Source organism: Cyrtonyx montezumae, unplaced genomic scaffold (assembly GCF_038088225.1).
Source record: "Cyrtonyx montezumae isolate F1298 unplaced genomic scaffold, pur_monq_1.0 scaffold_7, whole genome shotgun sequence".
NCBI lineage: Eukaryota > Metazoa > Chordata > Aves > Galliformes > Odontophoridae > Cyrtonyx > Cyrtonyx montezumae.
Window position 1 is genome coordinate 10,920,006 of NW_027072078.1, and position 18,619 is coordinate 10,938,624.

General features: G+C 42.1%; 1 protein-coding gene across 1 annotated transcript; it reads left to right on the top strand.

Moving 5' to 3' along the window:
- The first annotated feature begins 4,811 nt into the window (after positions 1–4,811).
- On the top strand, positions 4,812–10,358 carry CASP8 (caspase 8). The gene is made up of 8 exons (XM_065750357.1): positions 4,812–5,140; positions 5,846–5,951; positions 7,082–7,220; positions 7,311–7,367; positions 7,573–7,640; positions 8,115–8,250; positions 9,171–9,672; positions 9,975–10,358. The coding sequence occupies exons 1-8, from the start codon at positions 4,836–4,838 to the stop codon at positions 10,108–10,110; spliced, it is 1,449 nt and encodes a 482-aa protein (XP_065606429.1). The 5' UTR covers positions 4,812–4,835; the 3' UTR covers positions 10,111–10,358.
- The last annotated feature ends 8,261 nt before the right edge of the window (positions 10,359–18,619 follow it).

Consider the following 18,619-nt stretch of genomic DNA (forward strand, 5'->3'; position numbering starts at 1 on the left):
ACTAAATCAAATCCCTTAGCACCTCATCTAAACGCTTCTTGAACAGCGCTAGGAACGGTGCCTCAACCACCTCCCTAGGCAGGCCATTCCAGTGCCTGACCATTCTTTCAGAGAAAAGATTTTTCATCAAATCTAATCTAAATCTTCCCTGGTGCAACTTGCGACCATTCCCTCTCATTCTGTCATTATTTATCAGGGAGAAGAGGCCCACCCCCTCCTCACCACAACCCCCCTTCAGGAAGTGGTACACTGCCTGGGCACACTGCCGGCTCATGTTAAGCCAAGATTACTGTGTATTATCATGATAATGATAATTATCATGTTAAGCATGGGGTTATTGTGGCCAAAGTGCAGGACCTGCCACTTGGCCTTATTGAACCTCATCCCATTGAGCTCAGCCCAGCTATTCAGCCTATCCAGATCCCTCTGAAGGGCCTCCCTACCCTCAGGCAGTTTGACACATCCTCCCAACTTGGTGTCATCTGCAAACTTACTGAGGGTACAATCAATCCCCTCATCTAGGTCATCAATAAAGATGTTAAACAAGATGGGCCCCAATACCGACCCTTGGGGGACACCACTCGTAACAGGACGCCAGCTGGACTTAACTCCATTAACCACTACCCTCTGGGCACGGCCCTCCAGCCAGTTCTCCACCCAGAGAAGAGTGAACCTGTCCACACTACGGGCTGCCAGTTTCCTCAGGAAAATACTGTGGGAGACCGTGTCAAAGGCCTTGTAGTCCAGGTAGACTACATCGACAGCCTTTCCCTCATCTACCTGTCTGGTCACCTAGTTATAGAAGCAGTTGATATGTGGCTCAATGAAGGGGAAAATGCACTTTGATTTTTGTGGTTCTGAGCAAAATAAACGCATGCAGCTCCACAGATGAGCAGCTGCAACATTTCCGTTCATATTTGTTGCTCTCTACTAGTGCTAAGAGGTATGAAGGAAAGTTGAAGGCTGAACAATTTCCTGACTGTTTCTCCTCTGTAGCACAACTTGAGGAAAGGGAAGGGGCAATTACCTCTCCGTTCAGAAGGCCCTCTGCTATAGCTATTCAGCCTACCTTGCCTTTTCTTCAACTCGTGTCTGGGAGGCAGAACTTTGTACTGGTAACAGTGCTGGCACTTAAGTCTGTTATGTTTTCAGCCAATTGAAACAGTTACCAGCAGGAAGTGGAATCACAAGCTTGGCAGGAAGGCAAGGCTGAGCTAAGTTATGCAGAGGTAAGCATGAAAGCAGGCAATCAAAGTGAGCTGTTTGGGAAAGAAAATGCTGAGAAGAGTTGGGGAGGACCATTATCTGCTTAGGCGGAAACAGTGCTCATTCAGAGGCACGAATGACTGCCCTTTGATTTGCATCTCCTTTTCCTATTCGTTCAGTTGAACGTCTGTGCCCCAGAGGGCTGTTGAGCTGGCCTTCCCTGGGAGCTTTATCATTCTCCCCCAGTTTTTAGGGTAACCTGGTAATCTGCTGCTGCTGCTGGGGTGCATTAGTGGCATGTATTAGGAGCCTGCCTGCTCGGTGCAGCTTTCTCTCATTAAATCTGCAACTGTAAGTATGTGCTTTTCCACTACCTCTGTAAGGGTTCACTTCTCAAAGCTTTTAAAGTGCTAAAAAGTTTGACTACAGTTTTTATTTAATTACTTATTTATATTTAACCAATGGCTATGTCTGTTGTCTGCAAGATCTCCCTAAGAAACTCAGTGAAATTCATGGGAAATGGAAACAAGTGCTCCACACCCTTTATAAGATCCAGTTAGGCAGCAGGGAGTTCAGAGCTTGAATATTCTCAGGAAAATTTCAGTGTTGAGTCCTTGTTGGCCATGTTTTTTTATTTTGACTCCTAACTTACACGGCATATGTTCTCTGAAATTATTCAGATCTACATTTTTCTGCTAAACATATGTAACCTTATAGAGAGTATGTTTAGTTTTAATAGTTTCTGTGCCATGTACTAAAAAATAGTTGAGATCTTTGGAAATTCCCAAGCACTCATTTGTGTTTCCTTTCTGTAGCTGTGCCATTGCTTACTGCTGCATCTGTTCTATATTTGACAGCCATGGGAATTCCCCAGTCCCATAATGTGACTGGCTTTTGTGGTTCTCAACTGTAATACTTTCCTAGCTAGATACAAAGTTATTCTGCATGTATCTTCGAAACTTGGCCTGGGTCTTTTATATCACTTTGACGCTCCTGTAGCCACTTTTGGTTTAGGTTGCTTTGTCCAGACATGTCAGTGCAAAGAGAAGAATCCATACCTCCTGCAGTCTATTTACTACAAGGAGTTTGTTTTAACAGGACTTGAGGGAATGTTAACTCATAAGCTGTTTAAAAAAAAAAAAAAGTCCCACTGCATTCGGATTATTTCCATATCTGATCCACTCTGTATGCAGGCAGTAATCAACTATCTTGCTTAGGGCTTTGAACACTGCTGATTTCTATGACAATAATGGAAATATTTCTGCTTAATTGCTGTGTTAATGGGTAAATATCCAATTTAACAGATTCTTTTGAATACCAATAATTTGAATAACACAGCACTGAACTACAGAATACCTCTCTAGGGATGTCTGTGTTTCCCAGGAAAGCGCTTGGTCTAACCGAGGGTGCAAATCTCACCCAGCAGGTGTCCCTATGGGGTGGGAAGAGATGCTCAGCCCACTGCCTGGTCACAGAAGTCAGCAGTGTCCTGCTGACTTGTCTGCAATGGTATCTTTCCCAAAAATTCTTCCTCTCTTAAGCTGTTTTTATACTATTTTCTTACTTTCAAGTGGAGCTTCAGTGACTAATGTTACCTATCTTAGTTGTGATTGGTGCAACAGAAAATTGAAAGGCTGCTACGTCAGTTTGACTGCTATGCAGTTTATCAGTTTCCATCCCTGTGCTTAGGGAACTGCCATGGAATACACTCCACGCACATTCCATCATTCCACCCTGGAGGTGTCTACAATGCTTTTGTTGTTCTGAGAGGGGAATATCCCAATGAGCAACTTCCAGCAATTACTCCACTTAATTGATCACACCATTATCTTCACATGCATCCCAAGGATATTTCTGGCACAAAAAGGAGTCTTGAGAAAATTGAACATGACTACAGTTGCTCAAGCCTCACAATATTTAGAAGGAGCTGGGGAGGGCATGTGCAGCCTTGTTATGAGGATTAGAGCTCAAGGGGCTCTGGAGCTGCTCGCTATTTATAGAGTCATATGATTGGCACTGTCATAGTACGTAGCAGAACTGTGTTATCAGTCCTGAACGGAGCCTTGGGTGTAGCAGCCAGGCCAAAGGAGGAGGTTGGGGGCAGGGGGAAGCACAATCTCAGGTTACTGTCAAACGTGGATGTTTTGTTGTTGTTGTTGGTTTTATTTTATTTATTTATTTTTTTTAAGAGGAGTGGTAGGAAGAGGTTCTGTTTTAAAATCAGTGCTGAGTGCAACTCTCCTGTCACGGTGTTAATGTTCAATTTCAGAACCATAAAACTCCAACTAGTAAGAACACCTCCCTCCTTCCTCCTGTTGTTATGAAATACAATCTGTTATCAGAATATGTAGCAGGGGCGATGCACCATCCCAAGGTCTCACCCCATCACACCACTTCCTGTGGGCCTGCTCCTGCTGCTGAAAGCCTCCAGCAATATTGAGGGCTGGGAAGGGAGTTGGTTCAGTGCCTGGTGCCCGTTATTAAGGAGCAGGGTTGAATACCTGAACTGAGTGTGCTGTGCTTCCTATCAGCAGCCTGGGGATATCTTGCGAGGAGGAAATGGTGTTGTGAAATTCTTTCATTAGTATTAAAATGGTGATGAATTGTTAGTGTCCTTAGAATGGGGGGGTGTGACTGCAGCAAACACCCAGGCAGAGGGAGAGCTCCTGACCTGCACAAATAAGTTCAGTTTTTTCAAGACTCCTTTTTGTGCCAGAAATATCCTTGGGATGCATGTGAAGATAATGGTGTGACCTGAGCTCAAACTCTTATTGGAGAACTCTAAAGTTCTGTTACTTACTATGCTTAACCACCGAAGTGCCATTCTGGCAACTGATTTTCACATGTCTCTGTGTTCCTTCTGAAGTACTTCAGCACAGAGGCAGAGCTCCTCCTTTTGCTTCCCCCGCATTTCCACTTACTGGTTTTGCTATGGGGGTGTATGAATTTTATGAAACAAAAAGGGAAGAGTTCAAGCAAGCAGGGGGCAGTGTTTATGTAAATCAGCACAGAACGCTATGTTTTGTGTTTAGTACAAAACCAGCCAGGTATGTAAAATTCACTTTTTCCTGTTAGTAGTATGCATGTTTGAAGTGTGCTGGAAAACAAACAAACAAACAAAAAAACACCTCTCTGCTACTGGCTTTTTTTTTTTTAACAGTAAAGAGAGCTGTATTGGCATTTCATGGTAAGAGAAGAAAAAGAAATATGAAGTACGGTGCCACCCAGGCTGAAGGAAAGAGCTCAGCACTTGGACAGCAGTGACGGCTGTGGAGACTGGCAGGTGGGAGTGGGCGCTGGTGAGAGCTGACCAGCCCCTATGCACTCTCCCAGGCTGTGCCAAGCGTACAGCAGGGATTTTCCACTTCCTCATCCTATTGTCTAATTTTTTTAAACAGCGCTCTGTAACTGTGAACAGAGACGGCCTCGGAAGCGTCAGAAAGCTCTTATCTGGCAGACAAGCAGTTTCTGAGTTGAACTGTGGGTTTTCCAAGTCAGGAATCCAGACAAAACTACAGCTCCCTCTTGAGGGCTCAGAGGTGGGCGGAAGTGCGGAAGTGCAGAAGTGCGGCTGCGCGAGGAAGTCGTGCCCGGCCCGGCCTGGCCTGGGGCTGGAAGTGCTGCGGGCGATGGAGTTCTCCCAGCTGCTCTACGTGATCAGCGAGGCTCTGGACACGGCTGAGCTGGCGGCTCTGAAGTTTCTCAGCTTGGAGCATGTCACTGTAAGGAAGCGGGAAGATATTGAGGAGCCCAAGGCCTTTTTCCTAGCATTACAGGAGAAAGGGATGATCGAGGTCGGGGACGTGTTCTTCTTGAAGGAGCTGCTCTATCGGATCAATCGGATAGACCTTCTGGCTGCCTATCTGGGCTCCAGCAGAGAGGAGATGGAGAGAGAGCTCCGGGTCCCAGGCAGGGCACGAGTGTCTCCATTCAGGTGAGTGGCTGGCAGGGTGTGGGTTCACTAGGGGCCTGGAGGCAAAAGCCTAGCAGAGCCTGACCCCAGAGCTGCTCTCTGGGGGCCAGTTATCCTTCTTGGATGAGTAGGTGCAAGATTTTTACTGCTGAGTTAACACCAGGGTAAGGTTTGGTAAAACACATGAATCTCTATCTTCCCTAGGAAAAGTAGGTAATAAGCAGTAGAAAAATCTTCTGTCCTATAAAGGAGGAAAGTCCAAGCATTCTCCTCTAAGTCATGAAGCACTGTAAAGGGTTGCCAAGGGAAGTGAGTGAGTCACCGTCCCTGGAGGTGTTCAGGAAACATGTAGATGTGGTACTAAGGGACATGGTGAAGAAATCCTGGAAGCAACAAGTGGATGGTTGGACTACGTCATCTTTTCTAACCTTGGTGATTCTATGATTCTGAGACAGTTCACAGCCTACAGAGGCCTCCCCACCTGGGTGTTGTGGACTGCAGTCAGTGGCTGGGTGTGACTGTTTCTGCTCTCATGTCCCAGTGCAGAAAGTCTCAGTGGAATTCTGATTTTGGGAAAACATCTTTTTTGTTGCAGCTGGAAATTGTTTGATTTCTGCCTGTCTGGCAATTATGTCCTCAGATTTGAAAGAAAAAAAGCTGCCTTGGGAAGACAGCTGGGAGAACGCTAGGGAACATAATGAAACTGTCCTCCACTGTTCCTTCTAGGTATCTGCTCTTTCAGCTGTCAGAAAACATCACCAAAGATGGCGTGAACTGTTTCAAGTTTCTTCTGGGGAAAGAATTACCAAAATGCAAGTTAAGCTCTGAAACTGTAAGAAATGTTTTTGTTTTTTCTTTTGTTTTCTGTTTAGTAATTGCCCTGATATATGGCAGCATTTGGGTTGCTCTGGGGGGAATGAGTGTCACTAAAACTAAAAAGATCATTAGGAAAGGAAGGACCTGGAATGGTGCTCAGAAGACTTGTTGCATGCCAATGTTATGTGTAGCTCCAGCAGTACTGCGCTAGCCCAGAAAGCACAGGCCAACCCTGGGCCAGGCATGATGCCTGCACACCCAACCTCTGTATAGAGCTGAGTGGCTTTCTTCAGTAGAAGACTGAGCACTTTCACTCATCTCTTCCAGCTGGTTTTCTTTTGGCTACTTTCTAAGTCATTAGCAAACAAACAGAATCACCACTGGGGCTATTCCTGTAATGTTTTGGTTCTGTTTATTTCCAAACCCAGAAGAAAACCCCAAAGAGATCTAGGTAGAGGTCCTTACTTAGAGCTAATGCCCAAGAGCTTGGAGGTAACTTACATCTTTGCAAGAGATCTAGCTGTTCTTACACTATGTCAACCTGTACTTTTGACTGATAAGTACTTTGTTCTGCCAAACGAAATCTCTTTTAAAATCTTCCCTCTTTTCTTAGAGGATAAACTGTGACTGTTGATTGGTGTCTGTTCTAGTAAATCCATGGGTGACCACTGTATTCTGCCACTCTCTTTGGCAAAAGCTTCCATCCCTTGGGTTCTCTCTTTCCTCAGAGAACTCTTTATACCATGCTTGCATGGCTATACCCATTTTTGCTACAGTGATGCTTGTGTTTCAGTCAAGCACACAAAATTGCCACTGGAAGTTGGATGAATGATAGGAGTCATTAAAAATGACATTATTTGTTCCTGTGTGATTACCGTTAGCTCTCCTGGGTTAGATCTTATTAGCTCTCAGCATCTCTGAGCAGTGGGAGGGAAATAAGCTTGTTTTGAGAAGATATTTTTAGTCAGTGTACTTCTAGATTTTGTCCAACTACATTGAATTGAATCAACTGAGATAGTGAGACTGACGGTTCACTTGTTGTCAGTACATTAAAGCCAGCTTGGGTGCACCTAAACGTGCTGCAGCTTCCTTCCCAATAGCAGTATGGATCTCCCCTAAGAGCAAACTACTTTTCTGATTATTCAGACCATGTTTGACATTTTTATTGAGATGGAGAAGAGGGGGATTTTGAGTGAAGACAACTTAACTGTCCTGAAGACTACTTGTGGAAAAGTGGACAAGAGCCTGTTGAAGAAAATTGAAGAGTATGGATTAAACTCATTTGGTAAGACAAAATAAGGCCTCTTTTCCATAATTTTTATTCTTGAAGGGACACATAAGGTATCCTGGAGGACTAATAATGAATGCTTTTCAGGTGAAGAAGAGATGCTTGTAACAGAGGGGCAAGGAAGCAGCACAGGAGCCCCTGAAGGTAACTGAAACTCCTTCAAAAACAAACGTTCAGATCTTTTGCTTTTTTCCAGCTTTTGGACTCTCTACACTACTTGCATCTTGCCTCTTTAAACGTGTGCCTATCTGAGAAGTGATCAGGTATCCATTTGCTTACTAACTGATCACAGCACTTTAAACTCCCTTTTAATTGTTTACTTATGCCTATATTTTGTGTGTGTATTCAGATGGTCATGTACGGCTAGCATCATCTGTGGCACCTGATTCTCCAGGCGATTGTGATCAGTCTTCACAAGTAAGTTAGTTTGTGTTTTAGAAATGTCACAGTTTTGTCCCAGAAGAGGCCATTCTTTCACGAACTAAACAGTTACTGTAAGCACAGCTGTTAAATGCACTGTCTGGAACAACAAAGATGCTCAACTCTGTAATGTCCCTTATTTTGAAACTATGGACCAGGAAGAAGCTGCAGGAGTATTAAAACAGAAGAAATGTTTTTAAGCGTAGAAGATACCCCTAACTTATAATACCAGGAGACAGGCAAATGAATAGACACAGAGAATTGGGTGAATACAATACCCCTTATGGGCTGAGTGTGATGGTGGAGGCCGGAAGGGCTGGGTTCCCTCTTGCTGTGAGGCAGCATGTGGCCAAGTCCTGGGAGCAGAGCTGTACAGGGAGACCTACCCAGATAGAAAGCTAGCTGGCTTTTTACCCTCTGTGCCACTACAAGGGCTGAGAAGCAGTCACAAGAAGTCTTTCTTTCCAACAGCTTGAAGTTTACAAAATGACCAGCCAACCCCGGGGAATGTGCCTGATCTTGAATAATCACAATTTTGCAAAAGCCAGGGAAACAGTACCAGAACTCAGAAGGATGAAAAATCGTAATGGGACAGACGTGGATGCAGGTACAGTGAACATTACAAAGAAGTCTGCATATATTCAGGGAGAGTGGACTGCACATAAAAACAGGAACCATTTTGTGTTCTGCTCTAGGAGTGTGAAGGGTTGTAGGGGTATGTGAAATGGGTATGTTTGCACTAGGTAGACAAGGAAAGAAATCCTTCATCAGAGTGCAGATTATCTTCTTGAGACACAGGTACTACCCAAATATATTGTCAGAAAAACAATTAATATATAATTTATGTATATGATCAAAGCAAAACATGGAGGTAAATACGTGTCAATATTTTTAGTTTGTGGTAGTTTTAATCAATATACTAACTTTGTTATTGAATGAATCATCAGGTTGTCACAGGGGGGGTTTAGATAGATGTTAGGAAGAATTTCATAAGGGGGAGGGTGGTCAAGCATTGGAATGAGCTATCTAGGGAGGTGGTGGAGCGTACCACAGCAGTATTTAAGAGCTGTGTGGACATGGCCCTGAGGTACAGGATTTAGTGATGGGATGGGGTGGTAGGTCAGGTTGATAGTTGGACTCTATGACGTTGAAGATCTTTTCCAACTTAGGAGATTCTATGAGAAATCTCCCCTATCTATCTAGAGATGTTCACAAGTAGCTGATGCCCTCCCCTTTTATGGAAAGGCGTGGCACTGTTTAACGTGCTGCAGGGTGCAGAGACTAGCTGTAAAGTTGTGTGAGGGCTAACAGCTAGGTCTGCACACTTTCCTTGTAAACACAATGAGAGGCAAGGGATTGTAATACAAATTTGACTACTGATCAGACTACTAGATTTTCAGAGAGAGAGTGTGAACGTCTGGATAGTAGGGTGGCAGGATTAAAAAATAAAAAGAAAAAGAGTTTATTTGCAAGAAGTGTCCAAACTTCATAAAAACTGATTTAATTCCCCCTTGGTTTACTTTCCAGATGCTCTGACCAAAGTCTTTAGCAAACTGCATTTTATAGTAGCAGAATACAAAGACCGCACAGCAGAGGAAATCCGTGGCATAATAAACATGTATCGGTGCATGGACCACAACAACAAAGACTGTTTTGTTTGCTGTATTCTCTCTCATGGAAAAAAAGGCATTATATATGGTATTGATGGCCAGGAAGTACCTATCCAGGAACTGACGACTTCTTTCACTGGGCAAAATTGCCCATCACTTGCTGGAAAACCAAAAGCCTTCTTTGTTCAGGCCTGCCAAGGTGGTTCTTATCAGAAAGGCGTAACCATTGAAACAGATTCTGGGGAACAAGATTATTCTCTAGAAACAGATGCAAGATTTCAGCTGGACTGCATCCCCTCAGAGGCAGACTTCCTCTTGGGCATGGCTACCCTGCAAGATTATGTCTCCTACAGAAGCCCAAGCCAGGGGACCTGGTACATACAGTCACTGTGCCAACACTTGGAGAACAGCTGTCCTCGGTAACTATATTTCCTAAGATACTTTCTGGCAACATCTTTATCTTCCTTCCAAAGGACAGAATTTTGATTTGAATGCAAAAGTAGATAACATGCAGTAGGAATGATCACTCACAGAATGAAAAGAGCAATGTAGAATAGCAACACTGATTGTTTGAAGCAGTTCGCTCAACTGCTTTAAAAACTGTTTAAAATAGGAGCCATTAGTACTGACATAGATCAAGATGATATATGAGTATGGAGTAAGTTTTCTGATGTTACATACAAATACTCTTGTATACAAAACTGCTTGTATTTTTTTGCAGAGGAGAAGATATTCTTACCATACTGACAGCAGTGAATCGAGAGGTGAGCAGAAAGATTGACAAGCAGAATGCAGGGAAGCAAATGCCCCAGCCCAGTTTCACACTGAGGAAAAAACTCATATTTCCTGTAAACTGAATGGGAACAGAGGCACAGGGCACGGCAGCAACCTGGAGACTACTCATCTCAGCTAAGAATTCAGTAAAACATCAGTCTGCTCTTAGTACATATACAAGTGTTTTTATTGGTAACAGATAGGGAATAAAATCTTTATGAATGTAAGTTAATTTGTGTGACGCTTTTTATTGTTGAAAGCATCTCGGAGTTGGTCTCCAGTTTGCAACATACAGTAGATTGAGGGTCCTTCCAGATGTACCATGGTGCTGTTTATTAGAATACTTTTCAAATACAAATTCATGTAAAGCCTTGTGTATTTATATATGTGTATTTCTAACTTTTTGTAAAATAAAACGCAGGGGGGCGGCAAATTTTATAGAATATAATAGCTCATATTGCCATTTTCTTACACACCCCTCTGCTTTAAATCATTCAGATTTATTCTCAGGCTTCCTCAAGAAGTCAGACACTTGTCCTCCAGCATCCCAAGCTGTGACCTGCATTTCACAGTATCCTTTGCCTATGGTACTCTTACCATTCCAATCAATTACATAGGTACAGCGTTATGCTTATGTCCTGTTATCTGGTGTTCACTTACCTTGCTGACCTTCCAGTCTCCACTGTAGGCACAGCAAAAAAATAATTTACTAGGTAAGTGAACAGCTCTTTAAAAACATATTGCCTCCTTTGATTACTATCACACAGTAATGATATTAATGTAGGTGACTATTTAGCTGATTTTAGATAAGCCTTCAGTGGAACTACTCTTGGAGTGTAAATACTTCCCTGGATTCCTCTGCTGAATATTTCTTCACTCTTAGCTATCAATGTCACATGGTTTCTTCATTGCAGGGTGACAGTGGTCCACCTGGTCTTGCTGGACCAATTGGAGAACCAGGTTTTGGGATTCCTGGGGCAAAGGTAGCTCTTAAATTGATGAACTAATTTCTGTTAAAACTGTAAAATGAGGCAGGATTTCAGTGAAGCAAAAACATATCAGTGTGGGTGGCAGTATTACTTGATGCTTATTCTGGATATTGTACAGCACTGGCATAGTAGTATAAGGATTTGCAGAGCCAGATGACCGTGGACAGTTAATCTTCTAAAATCCATTAATTGTAAGCTTTCAAATGGCAGAGAAACAGAAAAAAAGACTATTTTTAATTCACAGTGAGTGAATACAGCGAGAAGACGTGATTTATGTGTTTACGACAGCAAATCTATTAATCACAGTTAATTTTTCTGAGCAGACTTTAGGTATACTGCTTCATTTCTAAGTATGGCATGGAGTTAATACATAGATTCCAAACAGATCTCAGGACATAAGCCAATCCAGGCATGTGAAAAGGGATTCCTTAAGTAGTGAAAGAACATGAAAGAGTGGCTGATCTCTAAGGACTTCTCTCTAGCACTTCTATAGTACTGTCTCAGTGTTAGTTGGATTCAACTGTTTCTCAGGCTCTAACTAAGAGAGTTCGACAGTATCCTTGAGATAGGACCCATTGGTCTCTGACTGACCTTAAGCCCCTCAAAACTCTTCAATTTTGGCTACACTCAGTATTTTTCCATTATTAAGTTATTCATTTTTTGCTATATATTTGTATTAGTGCTTTTGCTTCACTGTCAGATAGTTATCTGCACCAAGCTGCCCAGTGTAAAACCTTTTACAGTTTTTTTTTTTTTTTATAAAATTTCTGCATGGGCATTATCTTGGCATTGTTATGCATGCCCATATTTTGGGCAGCTGCAGAGACAAGCGCAGTCATCCTTCCAGATCACCCATTCAGGTGTATCTCAGAGCAACTTTGGGCTGTCTGTCAGGATGGACATTCAAAACTAGATCAGCAGAAGATATTGCCCATTGGTTGCATTGGAAATTACGGCATGCAGGACAGAAAACCATGTGTGCAGCAGCCAAAGCATGGGGGCTGCCCATACAGTTACCGGATATTGTCTAGGCATGTCAGGACTGTGGTGCTTGCTCACGAATAAGACCAAGACCTCTGCTGGAAGCAATGGCCCATCTCTCTATAGGATACAACCCTTTACAGCGATGGCTGATCAATTACATAGGTCCCCTTCCTCGATCTAAAGGGGCCAGATACAGCCTAACCTGTGTTGACACAGCAAGTGGACGCAAGCCTATCCTGTTGCAAAGGCAAACCAAGCCTATACCATTAAATCTCTAACTAGGTTGATGGCATCATACGGGACTCCTGAGGTCATCGAGAGTGACCAAGGTACATGTTTCATGGGTACAGCTGTGCAAAAGCAGGTTGAAGACAACCACATTGAATGTTGGTTTCACCTGCCTTATAATCCAATGGGAACATGCCTTAAAGAAAGATATAATGGAATCCTGAAGGCTGCTCTGAAGCCTTCACAGTCCTTGCAGGGGTGGACCAAGAAGCTTTATGCAACACTGTGGGACTTGAATGAGAGAATGAGGGATGACAGACTCAGTGCTTTAAGAGTGCTGCAGACAACTTGGGCCTCCATGCTTAGGATTCAAATCACAAGCAAGGACACCTCACTTAAGCCATAAGTTGGCACCATGAATAACCATCTGCTCCCAAGGACCTAGAGCCTGGGAAACACAAGGTAAAATGGCCTTGGAAGGTACAAGTAGGGCCAAAATGGTGCGGTCTCCTTGCACTTGAGGGAGATTGTTAGAGGTTGGGGGATCAGTAAACCCTCCAGTGGCTGGTGCATGGCCAGCAGAAGTAGTAGTTGACACTCCAGTTTTCACTGCAAAGGGGACATTAATCATGCCCTTATGGCAAATTAGAACTCCCCCCTTGGTACCTGATATAGCGATCCGGCCACAGATATCAGGCCAAAGGGTAATATATCAAAGGCCAAGACATACCCCAGAACAGGCAGAGGTATTGACTCAAGACCAAAATACGGCCTATCCTACCATGGAGGGCAGACCTACCCCTCCTCTGTACCTGTTAAACATCTGTATTACTCCCCTTAAGGTTATTAAATTCACAAGACAGCTAGCAGGAGCAACACCACTCCATGCGGAAACACCGTGACATCTAATGGTCGACTGTTGAACTTTTGGGAACTGGCGAGCACGAACCTAACTGCTGCTGGTCCTTAAAGAAGATATGCCTCCAGAAGAAACATCAAGTACTGGCCCAACAGAACCAAAAAAACCGACTACAAATACTGGCCTTCAGTGCCTTAAGACTCTACATTGCGGCGGGTATTGTACGTGCGTCGCAATGTACTTTGTACTTTGAGCCACCGAAACAGCGGGAGATTATGCCCTACCTGCTCAGTTGCTGGTTCATGCAGTGAAGGGGTGGAGTGCATTGGGATTGACTGGTCACAGCCCAAACCAGTAAATGAACATCTGAGTGACGGGAGCAGAGGAGCCCAGAACCACGCTCTCCCTCTCTCGGTGGTGCTTCCGGGAGCCCATATATGCCCAGAGCCTGCACGAGTTGCCCCGGTCCCTTGCTCTCTTCGTTCTGGCGCCCGAGTTCGACCGAGAGGCGGCTGTGCTCCTTAACCCAAACGGCTGCCAGGAGGGGTGAGTTAGTTCTCCTTTTCTCTAGTATCTTGTTCTATAGCGCCTGTACCTCAAATAAAGGCTCTATCACCGCCTTTGTTTACTTTACAATCCTCAGAGTTATTAAATATCCCAGTTTTAAAGTGGCATTGTCTAGTATTGATAGCCTACAATAATCATTCACAGTAAAATACACAGATAAAATCAACTTACAGTATCTCTGACAAAGAAATTTCATGTTCCTGGAATATTTCCTGCTAGCAATTTTATTGGCAGTCATCTCATGTGTTTTTCCTGCTTTCATTAGGGTCACTGAATCCTCCTGGGACTCCCTGGGCCCTATGGGCCAAAAGGAGATGACTACCCTGGTCCACTTGTAAGTTTACAGACGTTTCTTTTTAATGTGAATTGGAAACAAATAGGTACAACAAAGTGATTAGCCTCCATGGTTGACATGCCAGGAAAGATTTGTCTGTATTTTAGGCTCTCAACTGTGGTAATGTGCTTTAGCATGGAAGGAAAGAGAAATCTTCCTCTGTAGTAGTCCAAGACCTTACAAGACCCTGACTCCTCTTGCTTACACAATGCAACACATTCCAAGAGGGGAAGTTTTTATAGCATTACTGAGGTTTTATTCAGTTCCTTCAGTATCTTAACGTAGAATACTGTCTTCTGCCCAGCCACACAGAATTTTAACCCCAAACAGTATTACATAGCCCAGCTGAACAGCTGTGTCCATATACACAGGTATGAACTCTGGGCAACCCCATCTATCTTCCAGAACCACTGAAAAAGCAAATACTGTACAGTCAGAAGAGCAATCTATCCTCAGTTCTATTCATTGATTGCTGAGGGTGGCACAAGGAACTGGCTGACGTAATTTACAGTGCTTTACAGAAGTCTGTGCTAGTAGATAGGACAAATGCCTAAGAGAAAAGGCTCTCTGTTTTTCTGATAAAAGCATATGTATGCAGCACTGGCCTTACATAGCCTGTTCCACCAGCTCTAGCTTTGTCGTGCTGGCTAGAGACAGGGGAGTTTGGTGACATACTAGCATTTATTTGTGCTAAAGACAACTGTATAAATGCATACATACACAGGGAGAAAAAGTTAATGAATGTCAAAGTAGAAATTTGAAGCAGAAGCATTTATAACACTTGACATTTTAATACAATCCAATCCTGTTACTGCTTTTGCACGAAACTCTGGATCAGACTCCTCCTGACATATGCAGGTCTCTTACATGAGTAGGAACACACATCAGCCGCCACTGACACAACTTCTGGCTTATCCAAGAGGAATTTAACCAGTTACAGACCACAGTGACTCCACTAAGAATCAACGTATTCAAGATACGAGCCATACTGTTAACAAATCCATGTAGTCAGCACAGCTTGAAATTAAACTAATATTCTGTCTCCACATACAATTTTCAGGGCTTGCCAGGCCTTCCTGGGATTCCTGTCGAGCAAGGCCCTGATGGAATTGGACTACCAGCACCTAAGGTACAGATCTTAACTGCAAGAAAAGCAAATGCACGCGTATACTTTATGTACATATAGTTCCAACGCATAGGTCACAGTAAGATTATCTTTTTCATACAAGCTTTAATTTACCTGTCAGTAAATAAGAGGTACATCCCATAGAAGATCTTCAAGCTTCAGTTCAGAACTCATCTTGATGCTGATTGCAAGATGACTTGAGTATAGGTAACTGATAGATTGACTGCAGCTATTAAAACATGCCTAATGTCTCTTAAAAGAATATATATCTTTTTTTTTCACTCTCATAAATCTGCAATTGAGTGAAGGCACCAGCAAGAAAAGTATGCTAGAGCAGTGCCAGTGTGAACACAGAGTCTGACAGGCAGGAAAGCAGGAAGATTTTTGTTGACTTGCAGGAACTGGGGTTTATTTTACGATATGGGAATTGCAATGCCCCTCCAACTATTGCACAGCTGACTGTGCATGTCTTGATACCTTTAGACCACTAGCCACTGTTAACCCCACTCTCCTTCTTATCCTGCCTGCAGTATTCATGGTTTAGTACTGTTTGTACTTACAATTAGCTGTTCAACAATTCTCCTCCTTTGTCCTGTTTGAGTACAGCAGACGCTGACAATTGTAGAGATAAATCAAACTTTGTATTCGCTACTTATTTTCAGTGTGATCTTGGTAGTAGAGGTCCAATTGGTCTCCCAGGAGGTGGTCTGCCAGGACCAAAAGCAAGCCATTTAAACACTTCTCTTTTCTAGAAAAGAAAAATACAGTAAAAAACATGATAATGCCTACGTATATAAATATTTTCTGTCTTCACACTACACTAGAAACAAGTAATCCAACAGATAACTAAGAAATACAGTGTCTTCATTTTTGTAGATCAGAATCGTTTCCACTAACCAGCCATAAACCACGGCCTTTTTCCTACTGCAGGAGGTACATTTTAGAGTGATGATCTTCCACGAAGATCAGCAACAAACTATTTAGTTCCTGTAGACAGTAGCCCCAATTTGGTAGCAGGCATTTCTTCTAGCATTTGTCTAGACCTAAGACTACTGGTCTGGCAAGCTCTTATCAGTGTCTATCCTATTTTTAAAGCTACAGGCAAACTTCTGAGCTCTTCTAGAGTTCTTCCTTCTTTTTTTTTTTCCCCGCTCTATAGAGTATATCAATAATATTCTAATGTAATACATAATTAGAACATACACCATGAAAAATGCCTGGAAATAATAAAGAACAATTTTCCTTACAAAATGGAAGGAAAAGCTCAACTTCAGAAGTCTATAAATACAAAAGAACTGTTTCAGAATGTGAATGTTAATGCAAAAGAACTAAGCCATGACAAAAGTAAGGATTTTGCAACATCATAATGCATCACCCATACAATATGGCTTCATTCCCTAGCCACAAGTACCTGGCTTAGTGCATGGCTAAGCAGTGAGAAACCACTAATCCCACTTGTGTTATACTGTACAATAGGTCCTTACAAATGGAAGAAAATGAGTTTCACACAAGGACACCAGAATAGCAGTATAGGTATAAAATTAATATGGTACTATGTTTTGATTACTTCCTGTGAGAAACTTACAAAACTGTAATATTTTATCTAGAGTTCTTTAAAAAATCAGCTTGTTTATTAGCAGCAAGAGATTTAGAGTGCCACATTCTTATGTGTATCTACAAGTCTTACTGAGTAAGCTTAGCGGTGATGAATGACATCATAGCATTTAGGAAATAATGATACTATCTTAAATGTTATTTGATCACAATAGGAACAATGATCATCTGTCAGCAAGGTGATTTAAGTTCACTGGCCATAAAGTCCTGAGTGACTTTTTTTGAAGTATCACCTGAATTTAGATAATATAATAAAAGATAAAAAAGAAAAAAGTGCCAACTGGAGCAATCTTATCTTCACTACTCACAGAAAGATACTGAATGTGCCAGAGAACTGACAGGAAATTAGTCATACAACAATGTATTGTGCATTTTCATTATGAACTGTGAATTTAACAGTGCAGGGTTTCTTTCTAGGGAGCCACAGGACACCCAAGGCTGCCTGGCCCTATGGGACCTCCTGGTGAAGGCATTCAAGGAATTAAGGTAAAATGACTCTGTGCTGATCAGCACAGTGTTAAGGAATTAAGAAGCAAATCTCACATTGTTGTTTCTTATATGACAATGAGAAAGTTAATGTGAGCATCTACAGATTATGTTCTGTATCTGCTGCTGTTAACAACAAAAAGTCCAAGGGTACACAGACTGAGGGAGGAGGAATTTTCAGAGAAAGATTTACTCACAGAATGAGCCAAAATGAAAAATAACATTTCCTCTTTCCCAGTATCTCATGACTGTGGAAATACCTTGAAGTAGTTTCATGAATTACTACCTATGGTAGAAGAATACTCTCCATCCTGAACCTGGGTGTAATGTTCCATTTTCCCTATAATTTGTACTTTCTTATTAAACACGTAACATATAAAAGAGATTAAAGAGACAAAGAAAGAAAGGAGGAATGAGAAGGAATAAAGTAGGGGGAAAAGGGAATGGGAGACTTGGATAAGCAGTTTTCAAATACAACTTTAGAGTAGACATACTACTGAAGTATTTGAGAAATACAAGCAAGCTGTAAGTGCCTCAGGTGTCTCAAGATAGTTGTTAAAATGCAGTTGAAACACTTTGTTTAAACATTCAAAATTAATGCACATTGAATGACTACAAAGGGTTAACATCACTACCTAGATTATCATTAGGGGCAATCAGGAATTCAAGGAATGCCAGGACCGTGAGGTTCCCCTGGAGAAGGGCTTTTGGGACAGAAGGAATGATACCAAAATCAGAAAGAATATCTGAGACTCAAGCCAAAAATACTGAACATGCTTAATCCACTCAGCTCTCACTGAAGACATGAATTCCTTGAAAAGGAGATCAGGATTTATTAAAATTTCAGCCATTCACATGATCCTTTTAGTATTTCATAGCAGCATCTTCCTCTGCGTTGTGTATTTTAATATCATGTGAGGCTTATCTTCTGCTGCAGTTACAAGAAATACAGATATTGGTTTTAACATCTTTTTCTTCATGCTGATAAGGAATTTAAAATTCCTGCTGATTTCACATATTTTTCCTCTACATCTTCTTTTACAATTAGTAACCAAAAATGTCGATAGTGTCAAGTTTATACATCATTTGAAATAGACAAATGGTAACATATTTTTATATTTATTTTTTCTCATATCCAGAGAGAAGATATAATTAAATTAATCAAAGAGACATGTGGTAAGTATTCAGGAAAATTTTTAATTTCAGATTCTATTTTTTGTCATAAATGTAGCATTTTTCTCCTTTCCCAAATAACACCACGTGGTCATTGTGATCTGCTTTGTTTTGTTTTTTCATTTTTCCTTTGCAGGTTGTGGTATAAATGTAAGGAAATTCCTATGGAGCTTGTATTTGTATTGACAGTTCCGAGAGTGTGGGACCAGAGAATTTTGAGATTATCAAAGAC

Bases quoted from the DNA above. Each gene is read 5' to 3' on its own strand.
- CASP8 (XM_065750357.1), top strand. From the start codon at position 4,836: ATGGAGTTCTCCCAGCTGCTCTACGTGATCAGCGAGGCTCTGGACACG. The intron at 5,141-5,845 runs GTGAGTGGCTGG...TGTTCCTTCTAG, and splicing joins GCACGAGTGTCTCCATTCAG to GTATCTGCTCTTTCAGCTGT. The intron at 8,251-9,170 runs GTACAGTGAACA...TTTACTTTCCAG, and splicing joins TGGGACAGACGTGGATGCAG to ATGCTCTGACCAAAGTCTTT.